Below are 23,296 nucleotides of genomic sequence, written 5' to 3' on the forward strand. Positions count from 1 at the left end.
ATGACAGGATAGATTAACATCGCGATGAGAGAGTTACATCGCTAACGAGTCAATTACACAAAAGTTAATGTACTTTGAGCGGAAAATGAAGGTTAAAATTCGTTATAATTAATTTTGATGATTTTGAGGAAAGCACATATGGGATTCATGCAGTGAACAATTATATTGCTTTTAAGGAACATTAATAAATCTTTGGATATTATAAGCCTAACACTCTAGACATGGCAATATAGGTTAAAACAAACTGTTAAGATGGTTTTGAGAAAGGCACTAACGGGAGTCGTGCAGTGAACAAAGTATATTGCTTTTAACAAACATTAATAAAGATGAATCTTTGGATATTATAAGCCTAACACTCTAGAAATGGCAATATTGGTTAAAACAAACTGTTGAGATGGTTTTGAGAAAGGCACTAACAAACATTAATAAAGATGAATTTAGGATATTCTAAGCCTAAAATTCTACTACGATTTTTATGTTTATATTTTTCAACATTTGTAAATGAAACTCTCAATTCAACTTTTTGGTTGCCACAATGCCAATATTTTTATATTGTATTCTATTTTTTATGTTTTATGGAAATAAAAGATACTGATATATATTAACATCTTATATAATATTTATCTATTTATCGTCGATCGTTATCGTCCTAGTATAAATGGGCCTTTAAACTGTGCAAACTGTAAAGGAACTGGTTCCGTCAATGAATCATTTTATGAAACTATAAAAAGGTAAAGTCGAAACCTAAGCTAATGCTAACGGCCGTGGTGCCCATCTCCATTTCCTTAGCGCTTGGGCCAGACTTCACCGAGTGTGTATGTCTGTGCGGGGTACGCCACTCCTCCCGCACAAACGGTCACCTGGGTGGGGAGGAACAATGTGGATAAAGAATCTTGCTCAAGGACTCAACACTGCAGTGACCGAGCCGGGGCTTGAACCAACAACCTCTTGATTGCAAGTCCAATGCTCTAACCACTGCGCCACAGTGCTCCACTATTATGAAACTATAATAGTTATCTATACTTACAATATCTAATAATTACCCTCTAAAGTTCCTTTAATAGGAAACTTCTTGTTGAGGAAATCCTGACATATTTTATTGACATTCACAGTGCTATACATGGTTACTTAAAAAATGTACACAAACATAAGAGTATGATTAAAATAACATATATTTCCTGAAATGTGACCGCATTATCTAAATCTAGAGTTCATATATTATACAGGTCTATATAAATCATCTTACAAGTTCAGTAATGTCAGTTTATCTTTATATAAAATAGTCAGCTTGGACGGTATTGATAAAGACAGCTAATGCACTTGAGCAGAATTTAATTTAGTTTAATTAGGACATTATTAACTGCCTTTTATATCATCATAATTTTCTGTTAAGCTTGGTTCCCACTAGCGACGCCACGTAACACAACCTACGCAACGTAAGAAAATGCCCTTCCGATAATTGTGTTTTCCCCTGCCTGCGTGAAAACAAACCTGCGACTTTGCAGCACTATTTCGTCGTCGGTTCCCACTTGTGATTACGCAATACAGCACCTTGCGTCGATACGTCGCTGCGTTACGTTGCGTTCTAGTGTTAACCACGTTTTTGTGTTACAGAGTACTGTACAATTATGGACTGTATTTTCCACTACTAACTGATTGCTATTTTGCATAATACAAGTGTTTGTGTTGTTTCCCTTAGTTAAGTTTATAATAGGGATCTTTCGATTTGCAGGGACCAATCACCTGATCGGTACTGTATCTAGATTTCTCAGTATCATAGGAAAATTCCATAACACAGCATAACATGTTTCCCACATTGTATCTCTTACTATCATAGACAATAACCTAATACATAACCTAATTACATGATACAGGCACACATGTAATACACATGTTACGCTGTATTATGGAATTTTCCTACGATACTGGGGAAATATTGTTTTATGTGAAGGTGCAGCACTGAGAATCGAGTAGATTAATGATATAGGATAACATCATCCAAATGTAAAGTCGTTTCAACAGAGTTTAGTTTTGAGAATGCTTAGTTTCATAGTTTCTTTGTTCTTAGTATAACTGTAGCATTTGGTGTCAGACCACATTGTTCAAGAGTAGCTAGTGGATCTGAGTATGTTCTTCTTGGAAATGTAGTGAGGATCTCATATTCTATGTTGCCCATACACCTGTAAAAAATGAAAAAACACATTTAAGTAATAAATACAACACTGTTCTCGACACTGCCCACACAATACAATTGACACTGACTCATACAACGTAGATTGATACACACCGATACAAGACTGTAGATTGACACTGTCTCACACAACACTGTAGATTGACACTGACCAATACAACACTGTAGATTGACACTGACCCACACAACACTGTAGATTGACACTGACTCACACAACACTGTAGATTGACACTGTCTCATACAACACTGTAGATTGACACTGTCTCATACAACACTGTAGATTGACACTGTCTCATACAACACTGTCTCATACAACACTGTAGATTGACACTGACTCACACAACACTTTAGATTGACACTGACCCACACAACACTGTAGATTGATACTGACCCATACAACACTGTAGATTGACACTGTCTCATACAACACTGTAGATTGACACTGTCTCATACAACACTGCAGATTGACACTGACCCACACAACACTGTAGATTGACACTGTCTTATACAACACTGTATAATTGACACTGTCTAACACAACACTGTAGATTGACACTGTCTCATACAACACTGTAGAATGACACTGACCCACACAACATTGTAGATTGACACACACCGATACAACACTGTAGATTGACACTGACCTATACAACACTGTAGATTGACACTGACTGATACAACACTGTAGATTGACACTGACTCATACAACACTGTATATTGACACTGTCTCAAACAGCACTGTAGATTAATACACACCGATACAACACTGTAGATTGACACTGACTCATACAACACTGTATATTGATACTGTCTCAAACAGCACTGTAGATTGATACACACCGATACAACACTGTAGATTGACACTGACTCATACAACACTGTATATTGACACTGTCTCAAACAGCACTGTAGATTGATACACACCGATACAACACTGTATATTGACACTGTTTCATACAACACTGTATATTGACACTGACCCACACAACACTGTAGATTAACACACACCGATACAACACTGTAGATTGAAACACACCGATACAACACTGTAGATTGAAACTGCTCATACAACACTGTATATTGACACTGACCCACACAACACTGTAGATTGACACACACCGATACAACACTGTAGATTGACACACACCGATACAACACTGTAGATTGAAACACATCGATACAACACTGTAGATTGACACACACCGATATAACACTGTAGATTGAAACACATCGATACAACACTGTAGATTGACACACACCGATACAACACTGTAGATTGAAACACATCGATACAACACTGTAGATTGACACTGACTCATACAACACTATAGACTGACCCACACCGATACAACACTGTAGATTGACACACACCGATACAACAGATTGCTTAATGTAGGGAGCTGTTAAGGGTGTAGTATAAGATAAATTTGTTGGAAATTACTTGGAAGTAAAAGTTCAATAACGGTATTAGCAATTCATCTTTTTAATCAATACATCATCAAGAGTAAGGTTACTACTTTTAGCCATAAAACACTGAATTAATAATGAAGTTATAATCAATACGGTTTATAGTAGCCATAATCAGAAAAGATACTGATGACTGCATATTGTTAATAGAATTAGTTTTACTGCTTCTTCATATAATTTTGTTTTGTGTGTTTATTATTGTTTGATGCATGACAGTTATTAATATGCAAAATAGTATTTGACAATTAAGAGAAAAGACGCAATAGGAGCAAGATAGCTTGCATATAACATATAATATTAATAGCTTGTCAGTGTCAACAATTGATATTAAAAAGTAGTTAATAATTTAATTTTGGCTGTTAAGAGGGGGGGGGGGGGGCATATGACTAGCTGGATCCCCTCTTGAGTATAATATGAACTGCATAGTTAAGAGAAAAGGTGAAAATGGCTGCTAGTTGAGAAACATTAAAGAATATCAAAGAATTCAGTTACTATAAAGGTCAATGGAGTATGCATATCAGGGAAATAATAACTTAAGAAATCAGACTTAAGGATGTGTATTAGATCAGACAATGAGTACACAAGTCAATTAGACTAGGTACACAACAAAGCCTTAATGGAAGCAGACTTAGTTTAATCAATATGTAATTACCTATATTCATTAATGTACTTCCTCACATCTCCTATAGTATCACCATATCCTAACTTGAGCACATACGTTTCGTTACCGGCTTCAGATTTCACTCGCAATGTAGCAACGTTGCGCGCTGACAATGGACGAGTCGATGAGCGTGTGAACTTTGCGTTCGCTGACGGGGGTCTGTTAACACGCTCCTTGATGGATTTAACTATAGGCGTATCAATAACTGTAATGTGAGCCTTTGAATTTGTAGAAGACAATTGGTTGCCTATTGAAGAACGCACATCAATTACCTTGCCATTCCTGACAACACTTTGAGGAAGCTTATTTAAAAATTGATCCTTCGATAACTTTGTACCTAAAACAAATAATTCAAATATTCATAAATAAGTATTAATTTCATACAAAAATAGTAAGTTTTTGCAATTAACTAATACATAATACTACTGCCTGAACCCATTAAAATTATCTTCCATTTCCATTAGTTACCACATAGCAAATGATTAGAATTCATATTTATAATAATAAGTATCCGATTTAAAAAAAAAAATTATGAAATTAATTGAAGACACGGCCATAAAGTTAAAGCTTAGATTAAACGGAGTGAACTGCATAGCAAGGAGTCTTTTCTCTAGTGCTAAAGAGAAATTAATAATGATCCATCACTCCAAGGGCATTTAAAAATTCAACTACAAAATAGAGATATAACAAAGCATCTGTGGCTATACACTCGTACACGCAGATGTGGAGATTTTTCCAAGGTAATTAGGAGCTATAGAAATGGCCTTATTTCCAAAGCACAATAGGAAATCAATACAATCCCTGCTATTTCGGTTGATATCATCTTCATTTCAAAGTTCACAAATGTGAAGAAACTATTCAAAGGTAAATTAGCTGCCGTGTTGTCATGGAAACGTTATGCAGTAGCCATGGATACTGTTTGTTAACTTGTAGGGAATAGGTATGGTACGGAAATTCAAAAGTTAATCAATAATTTTGACCTTCAGTCAACCACCATAGATCAATAAAATTGATTATTCAACTGACCAGGGAACCACCCTATTGATAATAATATCCTGGATTTATATAGCGCCTAATGTTGTGAAACCTCTAAGCACTGTACATAAATAAATATGAAAAAAGGGAAATCCAACCATGCCAAAAAAAAAACCCCCAAACCGCAGTAAGGGGATACGCCTTCGTCGCTAGCCAGGGATCGGTCTAATTGAACCCCGGTCAGCACCAGTTGTGTCTCGGTCATCCCGGACTCAGGCGCCTCCTGTCCTACAAAAATAGATCTAAAACAATCTAGGTGGCATGGAAAAGGAGAAAAAAGGAGATTAAAATGCTTTAAGAAACAAATAATGAAGTACATAATATAATAATATCCTTGTTTAGATTTATTATATACAAATAAAGAGCACAGTAAAAAGAAAGGGCATTGCAAATCAAACATACATTTTCCCTACATTTCTGATCTTAAATTTCTAAACAAAAGATGAATTGCTTGAAATAGTAGTCAGCTTTCCAATACCAGACACCCCTGGGATAACCTAATATGTCTGGTTTTCTGGAAAGTCTCATATTCCAAAATGTGTTTTTTATTTCAAAAATGAATTTTTTGGAGATATTTAAGAGAATCCTGTATGAAAGTTTAATGAACCCTCTTCTTTCATGTTATAAAAATAATTATATTTCATTCAGTGAAAGATGAAATGTTCTATTTTCACTTCATTTTTTCACATCAAATTATTTGTACCATTGCACTCGTAAAAAATCATTTTTTGTATAATAATAATAATAAACTACCAAAATTAACTTTAAATGCTTTTGCATTTGTAAACCACAAAATATTTGTGCCTTAATTTTTTTTACACATAAATAATTTTTTTTTAAATAAAAACTCAATAAATTAAAAACGATTTACCTGTAAAGTCGTCAGTAAGTGAAACCACATGGTGGTCTGTCATTGACGTTCCTCTATCAAGATTAGTTGGCACCAATTTACTTGGCACTTTATCGCCTCCCAGCGTCTGTCCTGATCCTGGAAAATTCTCTTTTCTTCGAGGGTCTTGGTAAAATACCTCTCTTTTATCTTTTACCTGACAATAATAATAATAATAAGATTTATACAGCGCACATATCCACTAAAGTGTTCAAGGCGCTGACAAAAGAATTTTGAAAAAATTAAAAGTTTGGAAAATGTTAACATTTTCAAAACTTTTAATTTTTTCAAAATACCTTCTTTCTAATTTCCTTCTATTAATTTATAGAAAAATATGAAGGATATAAAAGGTTTAACTGATTTGTTTATCATTTATAACTGTATTTCCATTATTTTATGAGCAAACAATTATAAATAATATAATAACACACAAGGTAAGGTACACCTTGTGTATTTTTTTTGGAAAAAATACCTCAATCAGAGAACAACAACATGAAGGCAGACAGTGGAAAAGGAGAGAATAGCATTAGGATAGGACTATTGCTGAAGGGTTCACTGGTAGACAACAATTTGCAGCCCTGTGGGCCAAAGAACCCGAAGAGGAGATGTAGATAAATAAATACTACAATAATATAGGTAGGTAAATACCAAAATAATATAGGTAGGTAAATATCACAATAATATAGGTAGGTAAATACCACAATAATATAGGTAGGTAAATACCACAATAATATAGGTAGGTAAATACCACAATAATATAGGTAGGTAAATACCACAATAATAATAATAGGTAGGTAAATACCACAATAATATAGGTAGGTAAATACCACAATAATATAGGTAGGTAAATACCACAATAATATAGGTAGGTAAATACCACAATAATATAGGTAGGTAAATACCACAATAATATAGGTAGGTAAATACCACAATAATATAGGTATAGGTAAATACCACAATAATATAGGTATAGGTAAATACCACAATAATATAGGTAGGTAAATACCACAATAATATAGGTAGGTAAATACCACAATAATATAGGTAGGTAAATACCACAATAATATAGGTAGGTAAATACCACACTAATATAGGTAGGTAAATACCACAATAATATAGGTAGGTAAATACCACAATAATATAGGTAGGTAAATACCACAATACTATAGGTAGGTAAATACTACAATAATATAGGTAGGTAAATACCACACTAATATAGGTAGGTAAATACCACAATAATATAGGTAGGTAAATACCACAATAATATAGGTAGGTAAATACTACAATAATATAGGTAGGTAAATATCACAATAATATAGGTAGGTAAATACCACAATAATATAGGTAGGTAAATACCACAATAATATAGGTAGGTAAATACCACAATAATATAGGTAGGTAAATACCACAATAATATAGGTAGGTAAATACCACACTAATATAGGTAGGTAAATACCACAATAATATAGGTAGGTAAATACTACAATAATATAGGTAGGTAAATATCACAATAATATAGGTAGGTAAATACCACAATAATATAGGTAGGTAAATACCACAATAATATAGGTAGGTAAATACCACAATAATATAGGTACAGTAGGTAAATACCACAATAATATAGGTAGGTAAATACCACAATAATATAGGTAGGTAAATACCAAAATAATATAGGTAGGTAAATATCACAATAATATAGGTAGGTAAATATCACAATAATATAGGTAGGTAAATACCACAATAATATAGGTAGGTAAATACCACAATAATATAGGTAGGTAAATACCACAATAATATAGGTAGGTAAATACTACAATAATATATTAAAATAATAATAATGTAATAATGAATAATAATAATGAAAGAAAATTGATTTACCAAAAATGGAGTTCCATCTGGATAACGTTTCTTTAATTCCGAAGGGAAATACCCATCAGTAAAATCTTGGATACAAGCCTGAAATAATGAGGATAATAATTGATGTCATTTTATGTTTATTTCTTGGAATACAATGAAATAAAATTCTGCTTAAAGTTCAATGAACCGAGAGAGAGTGTTTTTTTTTTTTTTTTCAATTTATTAGACAAATTAGTTAATACAACATTGAAGCAATGTCCTTGAATATGTACTTTTAATCATAATTTTTGATGGACGTTTTATATATTACATGTTCAACCAAGTACAACATTTGGAATGGAACATTATGTATCAACATCAATTATCAAATGGTGCAATTAAATTTCACAGTGGTGGTCTGTATAATTTACTATCACTATTCAAGAATTTGAAGTTAATTAAATACATGACATAATAGTACCATTGTTACAATAGTACTGCACTATATAGACAGTGCATAAAGCAGTTTGTTAAATAATTCACAAATTGCTTTATGTATTTCTATAACAATTGTATCAGGGTTAATTTTATGAACATATTTTGTTTCTAATGTATGTTGAAAAATCCTAAACATGGTGTAATTCATTGCTTATTTTTATAGTTTGTAGTTCATTAGCTTTCACTACAATTTGTCCCAAAAATCATTGAATAGGACATTTTGTAGTTTTAATAAAGTTATTTAATTTTGCCAAAAACAATGATTTTAACTTTTAAAGATGGTCACTTTTTTTGGAAATCTGTTGTCTTCCAGGCAACATGGGCTTCCATGATAATGTTTAGTTTAAATTCTGGTTTTTATTTGGTAAATTTTTTTTTTAAAACATGTTTTTGGTTGAAGTGAATAACTATTACTTAACATTCACGGTAGGTTAACCAATTGAAATTGTTTATTTTATCAAGTGGACTATATCTGAATGTGTTACCTTAGTACTAGGTTCCTCATAGCACCTAAAAGGTCCGTTAAACATGAAGATACCATTAGCGTACAGGGTAAGTGGTACCTGCTCTTTTGTGTGTAGTCTTGCACCTCCAGACGTATGTTTTATTTCTTTTAACCCTTCACCAGCAATCACGTTTAACTCTTTAATGTTTTCAATCACCCTGTCAAAATCAACTTTTTGATTTTGGTCTGAAGCCAGTGAAGCTGCTGATGGAAAGATGTATAAATCATATATTAACCACAAAACCCTGGAATGCAAGTAATTTAAGCTTGCATTCATGATTTTAATTAGACGTCAGGTCTGTATTTTTGTCTTTTTTATATTAGTCCAAAAGTCGGCATTTTGATTTTAAGTTGTCTGAATGTTTACAAGTAAAGTAGTATATGTATGAAACGCCATATGTGCCATATGAGAACTTTTAATTGACATGTGCAATCTCTAAGCAGCACATAGCAGAGGTCCCAACTTGGTAAAATTAAATATTGAGAGTCTTTATAAAATGGTAAGAAACCATAGAGTGTGCTGTACTGTGAAAATACAACCAAGCATGGAGGGCGCAATTTAAGTAAGTACTTAATACCTGGATTCCACACTGTTGGTTTCTCTGTTTCATTTAACTCTTCATAAACATCATCATCATCTCCGACCCAAACCATACCATAATCTTCCAAGAATTCCTATAATATATTAATATAGTGATTAAATATGATAATTATCACCCTAAATATTAAATTGACTATTTTTTGCTTTAAATTACAGTTTTTTCAGAAAAATAAATTTTTTTTCCGATCCAATTTTTGGTAAAAGTGGATCTATTATGTGGCATTAAAATGGCATATTCAACACAAATACTTTTTTCAAGTGGACAATATATTTTTAAGGTTTGGATATTTAATTCTGAACTGTTAAAAACTCAGAACAAAACATTATATTCATTTTTCACTTGAACTCAGATGAAAACACAGGAAATTATTTTAATGTTAATAGAACAAGAAATATCAGCATCATCATCTGAGTACTAACTTGAATATCTTGGAGTTCTGTTTCTAGTTTTTGACATTTTCTTTCTAATTCTTGAACTTGGTTACTTCTTGTACCACTCTCTTCATTGCATCCTGTAAGAAAATAAAATAATAATTATAATTTTATTCTTTTTTATTCTTTATTTTGCTCCAGACCAACAGCAAATCATCGCCACTAACAATAAACATTATAATAATTATTTTAACTTTAACAGAAAAATGTATGTGTTGGGTTACACCATCTTGGTTAAATGAGCATATTAGTGTATATACCCCTATCAATCAAGTGTCAATATTTTTTTCGATAAAAAAAAGCACAAAAGTAACAAAGAGGAAAAAGTTTTTTTTTTATATTAAAAGGCTTGCAGACACACAGGTTTCAATTGGCAGGGTGTTTTACATTTATAATTGTATTCTCTTTTTTATTTAATCAAAATAAATACATACCTGTACCTTTATACCTTTGTAAAAGATTAACTTTTTCTTCTAAAACATTTATTTTCTTATCCTGTAAACATTAAAATACAGATTAATTTATCAATAGAATAAAAATAGATAATGTTAAAATATTATTTTCTTTATTTAGGCTACGTATAAAAATGATTGCCTACAACCAATTTATCACTACTGGTTCTGTACAGGAGTGGAACAGATTTTACAGGAGTGGAACAGATTTTACAGACTTTAAAATTATGGTTTAAACAAAGGTTGTTGGAAGGAGAATGAAATTAGTTTAAAACACATTTACCTTGTCAATAATTTCTTTAGTGTAATATTTCACTTGTAACTCCAACTGGGATATTTTACTCATCATACCACTCATCAGGTCCATATCAGTTGGAACCCCTAAATAAAAAAGCAATAACAAAAATTAACCTTTTAGTATTTGATTTGATGTCTTACTTTTGCTTAATGTATTGCGTTTTTTTATGCTTATTTTGGCCCATTGAATGTTCTCAATTTTATTTGTATTGTGTCAATGAAACTGAAACCTAAACTGTTTGACACGCTAAACGAGAGTACAAAACCGAGTGAGTGGCCGAGCGGTTAAGACAGTGGAACCGTAATTACGTAGCCATAACATCGGCAAGGGTTCGAGGCTCACTCACTCCATGGTTCTGGTGGTAGAACGAGTCTTCTCGGATAAGGACTATAAACCGTAGGTCCAGTGTACACATCTAGCTCGTGTGCACTTTAAAGAACCTAGTACATCTTTTGAGACGAGTAGGGGGTTACCCCGGTGTATTAGTACATCACAGCCACTGATCACCAACTGGGCCCTCTGGGAGACCAGTCTTTGACTGAAGAGGTTACCCAGTATAAATATATATTTCAATCAATCAATCAATCAATCAACATTTTATGAGTAAAGAAAACAAATCTATTGATGCACTTTCACTTTTCAATATCACTATTCAAAATGATTCAGATGTCTTGAATTTAATGTAAAAGCAAAACTTTTTCAATCAAGTCAATTAACTGAATTTATGGAAAACTAAAACAGAATACAGTAGCCTAATCATTCCGTTGGGACACCCCCCTATTTAGAGAACACACATTGTTGGATCCAAAGGTTTCATTAATATGGTACTACTGTGGTCATATAAAGCGTGAAAATCTCAAAATGATAATTATAAATTTAACTGTGTTGGGAATGACCATCGTGTCACATACACGTCAAGTGTCACACTTTTCTACCCAACCTCACATGGGCGGGGTCACAATTGGGAAATTTCATGCCAGCAATAACCCAAAGCCTGACATGTATAGTGTTACCAGGTGCCGAGTGATTTCCTCTTGCTTGTGATTTCTTATTAGAACCTGAAGCATCTTCAATGTATACTCCACTCTTTTCTTGCAACTCTAGTCTCTGTAACATCTCATCAAGAATTGTGTCTCCAGTAACTGGAACAGATCTGTAAGGTGCAGCCCGCTGTCTATAATAACAAAAGTGTCTCTTTTACTAAATAATATTCAAATTTTATGGTTTTAAAAATTTAGAATTTCTGTAGTTTTATTTATTTTTATTTGTCTTCTTACCCTGGCAGTGGCATTTTCTTATTCTTTTTTAAGTTGTTGTACGGGCTTGTCATGATGGCTAAATCTGTAAAGTGCAAACAAAAAATTCACTGTATATATATATATTGTAGGCATAGCCTAGGCCTGGGACTGCTTAGAGTAGTCCCTATATTGGCGTGTAGGAAACCTGCCTAAATAGTCTCTTAGCCTAGCTAGTGACTCGGGGAGTGAGAGAAAGGAGAGTGGGAGTGCAGAGACTCATCAGCCTACAACACAATACATAACATTATATTACAGTACCTATTCATACTTAATTAATACCTACTAACCTAATTTATTGAATTGATTGTTACTAAATAAATACTATAATTACAAATATATATTTGTTTTAACTTTTCATTGATAACTACAAAGCAAAAAGCGTCATGTATCTATGGAAAAAGTTCAACGGTAAATACGGAAGTACGACCTCAACGTAAAATTTCCAAAAGGTCGAGTTTCCCATCATTCTTAACAGCGATGTGTAGTTGTTGACTTCCGGCAAGGGAACTTTAATGTTTACAGGTTACAACTGATGGATAAAAGCCCAATAAAAGTCTTTAAATTTTACTCTTTTCAATGCAGCATCAATGGCGGGTGGTAGACGTGGCCCAGGAAGACAACCTGCGAACCGTCCAGTTCCAATAGCTTCAGCACAAACTGCTAGAAATTCGCCCCAAAGTGCAACACTTCGCCAACGGTAAGCAAGGTCGAAATGTTTATTGAATGAAGCCAGAAAATACTTTGTTGTCCCCACCAGTTGATGCTTTAGTGATGATGGTGATAGACTGGGCGGCCTAGCATATTATTATGGTCCCTAAAATTTATAATCTTGAGATTGTGTTTATTGTTAAGCTTTAGTTAAGCTTGTAGTCTAACTTTATAAATTTATTAATATTAATAATTATTTAATTATAATTTAATGTAGGCCTATGTTTTTTTTTTATTTTGAAAATGTTATTAATATTGTTATATTAGGCTAGACCTACTGAATATAGATAATAGACAACTGTTTATATACACAATAGTAAATCTTATATTTGGTAAACGTTTACCTGCCCATGTGGTCAAACCAGCCATGTATGGTGTAATGGTGTAACCCATACTCATATGATGATTGTGTACAAAAGCAAATCAACAATATTATTTTGATGCATTTTATACGTTTTAGTGAGTTTAAAGATAAAAAATAATTATTTGGTAAATTGTAGTCTGAATGCATTATGGAAATCAATAAAATGTTTAATAAACATGAATTTATTTTATAACAGAAATGGACCAAATGTTGTTGGAAATAACCCATTGATGACCACAACGCTAATCACCATTACCCCGATACGCCATTTGGACATCCCGTCGCTGCCAGCCGATGGAAACCTCTTCTTTGAATCGATGATGTTCTTTTACCTGTTGATGGCGCTGTTCATCCAGTATATAAACATCTACAAAACAGTCTGGTGGCTGCCTGTACCTCCATCAAATACAGCTTTGGTTAGTTTGACTTGCATGATAACTGGACACAAAATGTATGCAACCTAACGCAAAGAGTGAAAGCTATTATTTGCACATTTTTTAATAAAGTTTAGAAATAAATTGATTTCCTCTTATTTTTCAGAACTTTTACCTGATAAACCCATTTTTAGTGATCTTCATCACTGTTGTTTTGTCAAGAAGGCTCATTTGGAGTTTGGTGCGTGATGTAAGAGTTGCATTATTCTTTAAATTATTAAATTAAAATATCAAATTTTTAAAAACCTTTTTAATTCTTTGTAATTCAATCTGTTTTCTCTCTCATCCCATTTTTATTTTAAGAGCATTTGGACAATCTGCATTTGCACATTAACATTAATTAATTTTTATAAAAAATTAAATCTATTCAATTTTGTTACTAATAGGTATCATTTCAGGGTAATGTGATGTCTGTAAGCGTGTGCTTAATGCAGATGGTTAAGTTCGTACTAGTAATTGGCTTCATCTTCTTAGCTGGCTATTCACTATGGAAACTGTTCTGTAATAATTCACCATTGAATATACTCTTCCTTGCATATCCGTAAGTGTTATATAGACAGATCACTTCCTTATATTTATTAAATATTACATGTGAGGAAGAAATGCTTTTTACTCTGATAAGAAATTACTAAAATGGTCAGTGTAGAATGTTATGTTGCTAGTAGGCCTAGCACTCATCTCAATAAATTGGAAAATTTATTGTGATTAAACATTTATCTGTTTAGACTTCTTTTTTAAGATTGAAAATTGTGAAGGATGAAATAAATGTTTATAGTTTATTATTAACACAGGATGGCATTATATATTCATTCACCAAAACTGCAAATTTAATATAATTGTTTTCCTTTCAGTTTGGTATCTTATTTTCTTCTCTATGGTTTGACCTTTGACACCAGTACGCCAATATTTCAACTTCAGTCCACGTTAAAGTCAATGGAAGATGATTACAATAAAGTGGGATCACATGACCTTAACCGAATGATTCCGATGCATAAATGTACGCATTCGCCGTCGGACACTCGTCGAGAAGCTGATCTTCTAAAAGTCGATTTTAATATGAGAATTAAAAATGTGTTATTTAATTCAATGGTTTGCGCTTATTACGTTGGTTTTGTTCCGATCTGTTTTTTGCAGGTAACATTTTATATTTCATTTTGGTTTTTTTTGGTATTTGGTAGAGTAATCTGGTATTTCCTTATGTTTAAAGTGGTACAAATTCAAGTATTCCACACTACTCTGGTGAAAACATTTCCTGTATAATGCATAATTTACCAAGAGAATTTGAATTTAAAAACAAGGAAAGGAAATAAAAATAACAGAAAAAAAACCACAAGAAACTGAAAACCAAAAATAGAGTGATGCAGTGGTACTTGACATATGACCAAAATGTGTTCATTTATAATGTAAATTATAATAATACATTTATACAACTATGCCGTTAAAATTATTATTATTATTTATTCAGGCAGAAGATACATTTAACAAAATATAATACAAATCAAAAAATTAAACAAACACGACGCAAAAGAAAATATAAAATCATAGTCACTAGCTGCCAGGAAAGCACAAAAGCAGCCTAAGCCACTGTCACCAATTAGGTGTGTACCTCCAATCAATGACTACTAAATAATGTAAATGATCTGTTTTTTTTTACCCAGAGTTCAATATACTTGGATCTATGGTGGTCATGTCAACACATAGCGTTTGTATGGATCAACTCGTTCATCATGTTCAGTTCACATTTTTTACCACATAAGTATTGTGATGTTCTGCATCGTTGTGCACTACATCTTGGCTGCTGGCAAAAGATAGACCATGGCTATAGTAACACACCACAACATGTGTAAGTATAAACAACTGGTATGTTTTCTATCAAATTACTATACAAAATTAATTTATGAGTTTTTTTCTTTTTTTTATTCAATATTTTACACAGAGGCGCTACACAAGGTGAAACCACCCCATTTTTAAGGCGCTTCAGATAACAATTACAAATATTCTTAAACAGCAAAGAAACTAACAGGAACATCAATCAAATCTTCCAGAATTAACAAGAAATCGTTCAAATATATATAAATATTAAAAATTTAAAAAAATGTAATTATATAAATAAAACAATAAAGCATTTATAAGTTAAATGGGGAGAATATTTTATGATTGCCACAAATGGAGATATTCTCTCCATTCAGTGAACACAAAACATTCATTATTAAATGTCACTTTCCTATTCAGTAGCACTAATACTGAACATCAAGTTATACGAGGGAAGAGAGAAATTTCCTGGTTAGTGTATTTTCAATCTTCCCTGGTTTACATAACCCAATTAAATAGCAAGTATACACTCAGGTGAATGTACTTAAAAGCCTCATTGGTATAATGGTATCAATAAATATGTAATGTTTGTTTTTAGCTGGTCTGACTTAACAGTATGGCCCCAAGGAGTGCTTGTAAGATATCAGAAAGCTTTATACAAAGCAGTTGGACAACAAAATGTGGCACAGCCCTCTGATAGCTCTTATGCTAGATTTTATGTAAGTATCATTCATCTATGTATTTGTATGCTGATATAAAATATCTAAAAAAACTAAAAATATTCCAAATGGCAGATAAGTTCATTGCATCATTTTATGTATCTGACATAATTCATATCACTGTTGCCATTGTCTTTTGCAATTTCCTTCCTGTCATTTTTATTTAAAATATTAAAAATTGCAAAATTCAGTTCTTAAAAACAATAGATAATGTAAATTGTCTTTCTTAAGAGTCATTTGATTGAAAATTGTGCCTTTTCTATTTATAACCACATTATAACCGCCTTCTCTGAGTTCTTTATTAAATACAATACTCGTACTCATAGAAACAGTTCTGGATCTGACAAATCATCATTGTATATGTCTAACTTCCCTTAGTACCTTATTAGGTCTCATTTTACAGTAAATATGTATTTTTTTTCAGTTCATGTTCAGTCAACCACTGCGTGTTCTCAATATAATGGTAACATTGCAAATATTTGTTGTCCTGTACCAGTTGTACCTGCTAGCCCGATACTCCTACTGGAACTATGTCATATCAATCTCATTGTTACTATTCTCCAATTACTATGTGCTTTTTAAGCTTCTAAGAGATCGGTTCGTCCTCGGAAAGGCGTACGCTATCGACGACCCTGACAAATGACAGGTTCAGTTTCACTAGGTTGGCAGTCTGTTTCACGTTGATATTCTCACAACCTCTTCCCCCGCAGGGATCTGGTTATTTAATATAGTGTACAATGTTAGCATGACACCATAGAAAGTATAATGTGAAGAATGCTGAGTTCTTTGTTATTGATAAGATATCAAAAGAACACCATCTTGACCTCAAAATGTCATGACACTGGAGAGTGCAGTTGACACTGGGAGATGTCCAGCAGTTAACACTGGGCGATGTCCAGCAGTTGACACTGGGCGATGTCCAGCAGTTGACACTGGGCGATGTCCAAGTGTCCAGTTTAATAGTGGACATTCTTCATCTATATACTTTCTTTGGTTGCATGTTCACGTTGAATTACAGTAGAAATTCACCTTTCGTAGTGAGCATTATTAAATGTTTTGCTTTCTTTACTTAATTCGTCCGCTTTCTTTCTAACAGTCATATGGATAATCTAGCATAATAAGTTAACTATAGAATTATTTTATTTATTATTTTAAAAAGTATTTGAGAAGAAGTAGAACTGTTTAATTTACAAAAGCATTTTCTTTGTTTTTATTTAGTCTAAAAATTTGGTTTTTTTTACTCTACTAGTCTTCAATTCATTAATAAATGAGTTAAAAATAAGATCTAAATGAAAATAGACCTTCTTACTAGTTAACTAACTAACCTTTGACCTTTTTAGTTGTTGTGGTGGTGTTATACAAATTACAAAAGTTTTTATACAAAAGTTTCTATTGACATTTTCTCTTTTTCATTTGACTTTTCTCAAGCATTTTCTATTTTTTTCTTACAAATTTACACTGTAAAAACATTCCAATGTATTTATCCATATGACTGATAGAAATGCTTTTGTTTTAGAAAATTAGATGTCTAGTGTTTTAGACTTAATGAATATCAGCAAATCTTTCCCTTCTTAGTTTTTTCTAATTCAATACATGACACTTTGTTACTTCAATTTCAAGTTTCCAAATATTTTATGACACAATTAAAAATGCTTACTTTTCTTATTACATTGTTACTTTTTTTTAGGGTTAAATAATTGGAATAGACACAATTTTGAATCATCTTACTTGTTTCTAATTATGTTAAAGCATCTTATGAACATTCCATGTAAATGTTATTAATGTTTTATTACATTAATTTGTTTTCTTTTTAAAATAATTTTTAAATGGTGACATATTTTATACTTCCATGTTTGTGGTGCTGAAAGGCTTCGAATCAGGCTGGTTCATTTTGTTTACATTTATTAACTCATTTATATTTAAAAAACTCATTTATATTTAAAAAACTCACTCTATTTCAGGTATGATCATTTCTTATATGCCATACATTTTTAAACCTTGGTTCCCACTAGAGTCGTCATGCAGGGATGTACGCGCACCAACGCAGCACCTGTCGTTTGCGATTGGTCAAATTAATTGCCTGGTGCGCACGTCCTTGCGTACGTTGTGTCTTTATTGGGAGATTCAAGTACACTTGTCATTTTCATGTTCACACTGTGTTATTATTCCTGTTTATGCCATGTTTATGTAATTTTGACTTAAATTACATAAACCTCACGTCCCCCAACTCCCCTATATTTTACGACGGCTGCCAAATCACAGAAACTGAACCGTTAGAGGGCATTACTACCGGAAAGATTAAGAAGGGATGATGTTTTAACAAAAGTATTGTTGTAGTCGCTGAGTATCGACGATTGATATTTATATTATTAATTTGCTTGTAATAAATGCTACTTGCAAACCGATTATATTATCTGCTGTACTTTTTTATTGTTTGAATGTTCATATCAGCCAAGTCTATCATATCATCATTAAAGGTGCCTATATAATGTATTAGTTTTTAAACAAATTAAAATACATGTGTTGCGTCATAACCCAGAAAACGTATTTTATTCGATGATTGGAAAACAGCAAAACCAAATACCGTAAGTCTTAAAACTTTGCGTTAGTCGATGACTAAAACCATCATCAGTTACAAAACGCCGACAAAACAAACATTATGGTTAGTTACATCTGCTTAGCCCTATAATTAAATTCGCTATTGTTTTTATTCGTTGTGATGTGAAATAAAATTTCCTTACATCATACATAAAAAACCGCATACAAATATTTATTATTTTATATATACATAATAATTAATGATGAATTTTATACAATGAAATCGCGTAAGTACGCTCTATAGTCACACGCGCGTGCCCGTAGTCTAGAAACAATGTTGCGCAACTTCCTAGCAACTTTGTTTACATTCGATGTTCGATAAGCAATGCATCTTTAGATCATTTTGCGCACGTCGGAAAAATAATGTCTCAACAAGAAAGTTGTATAAAATAGACAGATTTTGTAAAAACAACAGTAAATTATGAGTGAATCTGTATATAAACCCTGTAATTATTGGAGTTTTGTTCAAAAAGTAGTAGATTCTCAAGTTTGGAAGCCAATAGAAGATACACTAGATTCTCGATTAAAGACAATTGTGCAACGAACCGAAGAAACACAGAAACGCATTGAAACAACCACACTTTCTGATTTACTGTCTCGAATATGTAATAATGGAGATTCACAAGATGCTGCTAGCTGCAGGTATGATCAACTAAAATGTAGGCCTAGCTTAGTTTCTATTTAATGTAATTACCAATCATAGGAGGCCTAGCCTAATAAAATGGTACATATTGATAATTGTTTAAACAACGGAAATAGCCTATACTTATCGTTCATTGTTTGTTAAAAGTAATAGGCCCTACAGTGTAAAATCATTAATTTGGAATAATGTGAACAGTTTTAGCTACTACTAGGGCCTAGCTAGGTATGTTGTGAGTAGAAATGTAGAACTGCTAGCACCTTATACGCTTTTTATACACTTTCAGTAGCTCAGTTTTTAGTTCATTAAGTAGCGATTCTCAAAGTCAAGAAGAGACAGATAGCTATTCATCAATTGACTATAATAATAGTAGTGATAAGGATAACGATGTTACTTCCACAACAAGCAATGACACTGTCGACACCATCAATACAGTACTGACCGAACACGACATTGTACCAAGTCCATCTGGACCCGATAACAGATATCAACAGGACAAGCCATTAAGATCATGGAAAAAGATACATGCGGTCTTTTTGAACCGACGTCGAAGGCGGTTTTGTGACCGCGGCAGTCCTCGATCGGAAACGTCTTCAAGTAGTGTTGAGTGGTGCTCTCTCGAAGAGTCCATGGAGGTAACTAATTTTTGTGTTTTTCAGTTATCCAACCATTAACAATACATAAAAAAGCTTTTTCGAATTTTTCTAAAATATATTCTTTTTTTCGTTTAATGTATACAAACGATATGATTAAAATGTTTAACATTTTGTTTGTTACACAATTTATCATAATTAGAAGGAGGGTTTGTTACGTGGGCCATTCGAAATTGATTTTGTAACACCTCAGTACGAAAATGCCTACATCAGAAGCACATGCGATCAAGAAGAATCAGAGACAGTATCAAAGGCTAAAAAGAAGGTAGATCTTTCGAAACTCATCGCTGAATATGATCGACAGAACACGAGTTTTTTGATCAAGATACCAACAGATATGTCTCCTAACATTCCAAAGACAAAGTTGAACTATTATGGAAAAAGACCAAAGTCACCATCAGATTCACCAGGAGCCAATAATGTAATTAAGGATCAAAATATTAAGGTAGAAAATGTTAGAAAATCTCCTCCAAAATTGCTAGATAAAGAAATAGAGAATACGGAGTTGGAAATACCTGTAACAGAACCATCTATGGGATTACAAGTGAATCTAGAAAACTTTGTTAAAGCTAAGCCGTTTGTACCAGGTAATGCTAAACAGCAATTGGAAATAACACAAACAGAAGACAACGGTAGAGACAATGCTGAAGAGATAACAGAAAACCGCAATGTTGCCGTTAACGAATTAGATAATGCGATACATCTAGAAAAGAAAATGACTAACGAAAAACCCGAAGAACAACCAAAAACAAAATTAACTGCGATGGCAAAAGAGTTTGTTCCAAGGAATGTCACTACTGATGTTGCTGCGTCGTCAAATCTTACAGAGGAAAAACATGACGTTCCTTCTTTTTTCCAAGATTCTAGAAATTTGCAGAAAAGACAAGATCCAAAGCTCTCTGAAATATTTAATAGCGCCTGTCGGTTAAATGACAGTGCATTACCAAATGAAAATGAAAAAGACATTGATCACACACAACTTAATGCTCCAGTTACAACAAAACAGGCAGTTGAAAATGGCTTTTCCCACCAACAGCAATGTCCAGAACCTGATAAAAGATGTGGCACTCTTGGTCAAACTGTTACTGACCACACACAGCCTCTTCCTCGTATCGGACTGCAGCCTCCATCTGGTTTGGCACAACTTAACAGCCATCATCAACCAATAATTCCTGCTCACCAGCCAGTTTACAGAGGAAATGGGCCTACGATACAAAATATGTCAACCACTCAACAGCAGGTACATAACCAATATATGTTTCAAATGCACGCCGACAACAACTCAATGTTTTACCACCAACAAGCTCAGATGCAACAAGAGAATCAGGATTACGTGGCGTTTATGCACGCGGTTTATCAACAACATCAGCTGGAGATGACCAATCAGCAGCAAGCAGGCAATGTTTCAAGAATGCAAGATCCAAATTTTTTGCATCCTTATCATAACCATCTGTGAGTATCTGTTTGTATTGAAAAATGTTGCGTGTTTCCATTTTTTCTTTTTACATTACTTTTTTATGTGTAAAAAATGTGTAAAAAATGTTGCATTTTTCCATTTTTTCTTTTACATTACTTTTTTATGTGTAAGATAGGGCTTACAAGTGGTTGGTTTAATATAAATGACGTCGTTGTTTTCTTTACATGAAATAACAGAATGTATCAAATGATGGCGAGTGGTGTATCTCAAGTACAACATAACGCTGAACAAGCTCAGTTGCTGCATTATCAGGAACGGTTGGCAAACATCGCGAATGCTCAACAACCACCACAATCCACTATACCACCTCTAGAACCTCCCCAATCCAGTGTACCTAGACCAACAGCTTCACTTATGGACCGCTTTAAGTCACCGTCCATGGTTCCTGAGTTTATTCCAAGGAATAAGTGAATATTATTGGATTGGTTATTCCCAACAAACATAACTACGAGAGTACCTTCCGATGAACGTTACGTTCAGCCCCAGATGTATATTACACTTAATATCAGACCATATGGAACACATTATTATATATTGTACTAATTATTAGTTTCGGGGTAAGTCCAACAATAAAAGATCGATAAACTAAGAGTTCATTTTCTTGCCCATAGAGGAATTATAATATCTATATGGCTTGCCTAATGAATGATTGTGCATGTGTTTTTGTAACGTCGAAACTTACTAAAATATTTCAATGTATCAAGATCTCTTTCTGTATTGTATTAACATTTGATTAAACTTAATTCAGTTGATTTGCGCCCTCAGCATCAACATATTTCGTATACTGTAGAAGGTAGGTTTATGAATCTCAAATGACGTAATTACCACCGTTCATTCTTATGTCTATCAATTTAACTTCACATTTTACGAAAAAGTCTTTTGTTTGGTATTATGATAATTTTAAGATTTTGAGATAAGTTTGTGTGACTTCAAGTGATGTTTATTTGTTTGGGTTTTTTTTGGCTACAAAAAATTGGGATTTGTAAACGTTCCAAGTACTGCAGCCATTATGATTGACATGATCCTTGATTGCGGTATCTTTAATTTTTTATCATCTAAAGTATAAGATGATTCATCCAATGGTGGCGACAGTTTTATCCTTGATCTTCTGAATTTCAAAGTACCACCAATAATATCAACTTATTTGGTTTCTATTCAGCTGTTTCAATCTATTTGCATAACATTTGATTGTATTGTGCAAACATGATTATATTACTAAAGTTCTGTCTACACTACCAAATTTGTTTGACAAAAAAGTATGATGTGCCCAAATATGGTAGTGATTTGGCATCAGCATGTCCATGGGCACATCACATTTTGTTATCACATAGAGTTTGATAGTGTAAACAGAGCTTTAGAAGCAAAAAACCAAAACAAATAATAAACTATTACTTAATATTGTGTGCGTGCAAAAGGAAGGTTACAACCTTATAATGGTTTGACAATTGAATTTAGATCTATGCTGCCGGAAAAAGATCATTTGTTACGTAATAATAAGTCACTGTTTGATGACATTCATAATTAATTTTGTTATAGAGGTAAGTATACAAAATATGACAATTAGGCACTGGATGACATCATGTAGATGAGTACATTTACGATTGCTTTTTTAACATAGAGAAAACGTTTTTTTAAAGTAATATGGATAAGGAGTCGTCTACTATTAAATTATTAAATACATTAAAGCTTAGTTTAGGAAAGTTTCTCTTCTTAGGCATCAAATGATTT

General features: G+C 32.9%; 5 protein-coding genes across 11 annotated transcripts in view; 4 read left to right on the forward strand and 1 right to left on the reverse strand.

Moving 5' to 3' along the window:
• LOC144847417 (uncharacterized) overlaps positions 1–23,296 on the forward strand; it is a 167,219-nt gene that overhangs the window by 103,275 nt on the left and 40,648 nt on the right. The gene's annotated exons all lie outside the window — the stretch shown is intronic.
• LOC144847424 (E3 ubiquitin-protein ligase TRIM71-like) overlaps positions 1–23,296 on the forward strand; it is a 117,680-nt gene that overhangs the window by 44,260 nt on the left and 50,124 nt on the right. The window lies entirely within an intron of this gene.
• On the reverse strand, positions 1,155–12,569 carry LOC144847440 (UBX domain-containing protein 11-like). 2 transcript variants are annotated; one of them, XM_078703806.1, is made up of 12 exons: positions 12,451–12,569; positions 12,143–12,206; positions 11,879–12,039; positions 10,851–10,948; positions 10,550–10,610; positions 10,104–10,195; positions 9,661–9,757; positions 9,063–9,283; positions 8,122–8,199; positions 6,226–6,400; positions 4,311–4,656; positions 1,155–2,180 (listed from the first exon to the last, which is right to left on the reverse strand). In XM_078703806.1, exons 2-12 carry the CDS (start codon positions 12,193–12,195, stop codon positions 2,048–2,050), a joined length of 1,515 nt encoding a protein of 504 aa, XP_078559932.1. In that variant the 5' UTR covers positions 12,196–12,206; positions 12,451–12,569; the 3' UTR covers positions 1,155–2,047. The 2 variants fall into 2 exon arrangements, with proteins under 2 accessions (XP_078559932.1, XP_078559931.1); XM_078703805.1 differs by having other exon boundaries at positions 9,063–9,286.
• LOC144847873 (transmembrane protein 39A-like) lies at positions 12,655–18,605 on the forward strand. Of its 5 annotated transcripts, none has more exons than XM_078704426.1 (8): positions 12,655–12,860; positions 13,432–13,651; positions 13,776–13,859; positions 14,056–14,210; positions 14,521–14,803; positions 15,328–15,512; positions 16,080–16,200; positions 16,625–18,605. In XM_078704426.1, exons 1-8 carry the CDS (start codon positions 12,751–12,753, stop codon positions 16,841–16,843), a joined length of 1,377 nt encoding a protein of 458 aa, XP_078560552.1. In that variant the 5' UTR covers positions 12,655–12,750; the 3' UTR covers positions 16,844–18,605. The 5 variants fall into 5 exon arrangements, with proteins under 5 accessions (XP_078560552.1, XP_078560554.1, XP_078560553.1 ...); XM_078704428.1 differs by having other exon boundaries at positions 14,068–14,210; XM_078704427.1 differs by having other exon boundaries at positions 13,776–13,850.
• On the forward strand, positions 19,187–22,079 carry LOC144847427 (uncharacterized). Of its 2 annotated transcripts, none has more exons than XM_078703781.1 (4): positions 19,187–19,440; positions 19,725–20,073; positions 20,234–21,543; positions 21,745–22,079. In XM_078703781.1, exons 1-4 carry the CDS (start codon positions 19,220–19,222, stop codon positions 21,977–21,979), a joined length of 2,115 nt encoding a protein of 704 aa, XP_078559907.1. In that variant the 5' UTR covers positions 19,187–19,219; the 3' UTR covers positions 21,980–22,079. The 2 variants fall into 2 exon arrangements, with proteins under 2 accessions (XP_078559907.1, XP_078559908.1); XM_078703782.1 differs by having other exon boundaries at positions 19,728–20,073.

The sequence above is a fragment of the Antedon bifida genome, chromosome 7 (assembly GCF_963402885.1).
Source record: "Antedon bifida chromosome 7, ecAntBifi1.1, whole genome shotgun sequence".
In the NCBI taxonomy this organism is placed as follows: Eukaryota; Metazoa; Echinodermata; class Crinoidea; order Comatulida; family Antedonidae; genus Antedon; species Antedon bifida.

What these genes read in the sequence shown, in the direction of transcription:
- LOC144847440 (XM_078703805.1), bottom strand. Translation starts at nt 12,195, where the DNA reads ATGACAAGCCCGTACAACAACTTAAAAAAGAATAAGAAAATGCCACTG. An exon ending in CTAAAGAAATTATTGACAAG is followed by an intron (nt 10,611 to 10,850) that starts GTAAATGTGTTT and finishes TAATGTTTACAG; the next exon opens with GATAAGAAAATAAATGTTTT. An exon ending in ACCAACAGTGTGGAATCCAG is followed by an intron (nt 9,287 to 9,660) that starts GTATTAAGTACT and finishes TCTTTCCATCAG; the next exon opens with CAGCTTCACTGGCTTCAGAC.
- LOC144847873 (XM_078704426.1), top strand. Translation starts at nt 12,751, where the DNA reads ATGGCGGGTGGTAGACGTGGCCCAGGAAGACAACCTGCGAACCGTCCA. An exon ending in AGTAACACACCACAACATGT is followed by an intron (nt 15,513 to 16,079) that starts GTAAGTATAAAC and finishes GTTTGTTTTTAG; the next exon opens with CTGGTCTGACTTAACAGTAT. An exon ending in GCTCTTATGCTAGATTTTAT is followed by an intron (nt 16,201 to 16,624) that starts GTAAGTATCATT and finishes ATTTTTTTTCAG; the next exon opens with TTCATGTTCAGTCAACCACT.
- LOC144847427 (XM_078703781.1), top strand. Translation starts at nt 19,220, where the DNA reads ATGAGTGAATCTGTATATAAACCCTGTAATTATTGGAGTTTTGTTCAA. An exon ending in CAAGATGCTGCTAGCTGCAG is followed by an intron (nt 19,441 to 19,724) that starts GTATGATCAACT and finishes ATACACTTTCAG; the next exon opens with TAGCTCAGTTTTTAGTTCAT. An exon ending in CATCCTTATCATAACCATCT is followed by an intron (nt 21,544 to 21,744) that starts GTGAGTATCTGT and finishes ATGAAATAACAG; the next exon opens with AATGTATCAAATGATGGCGA.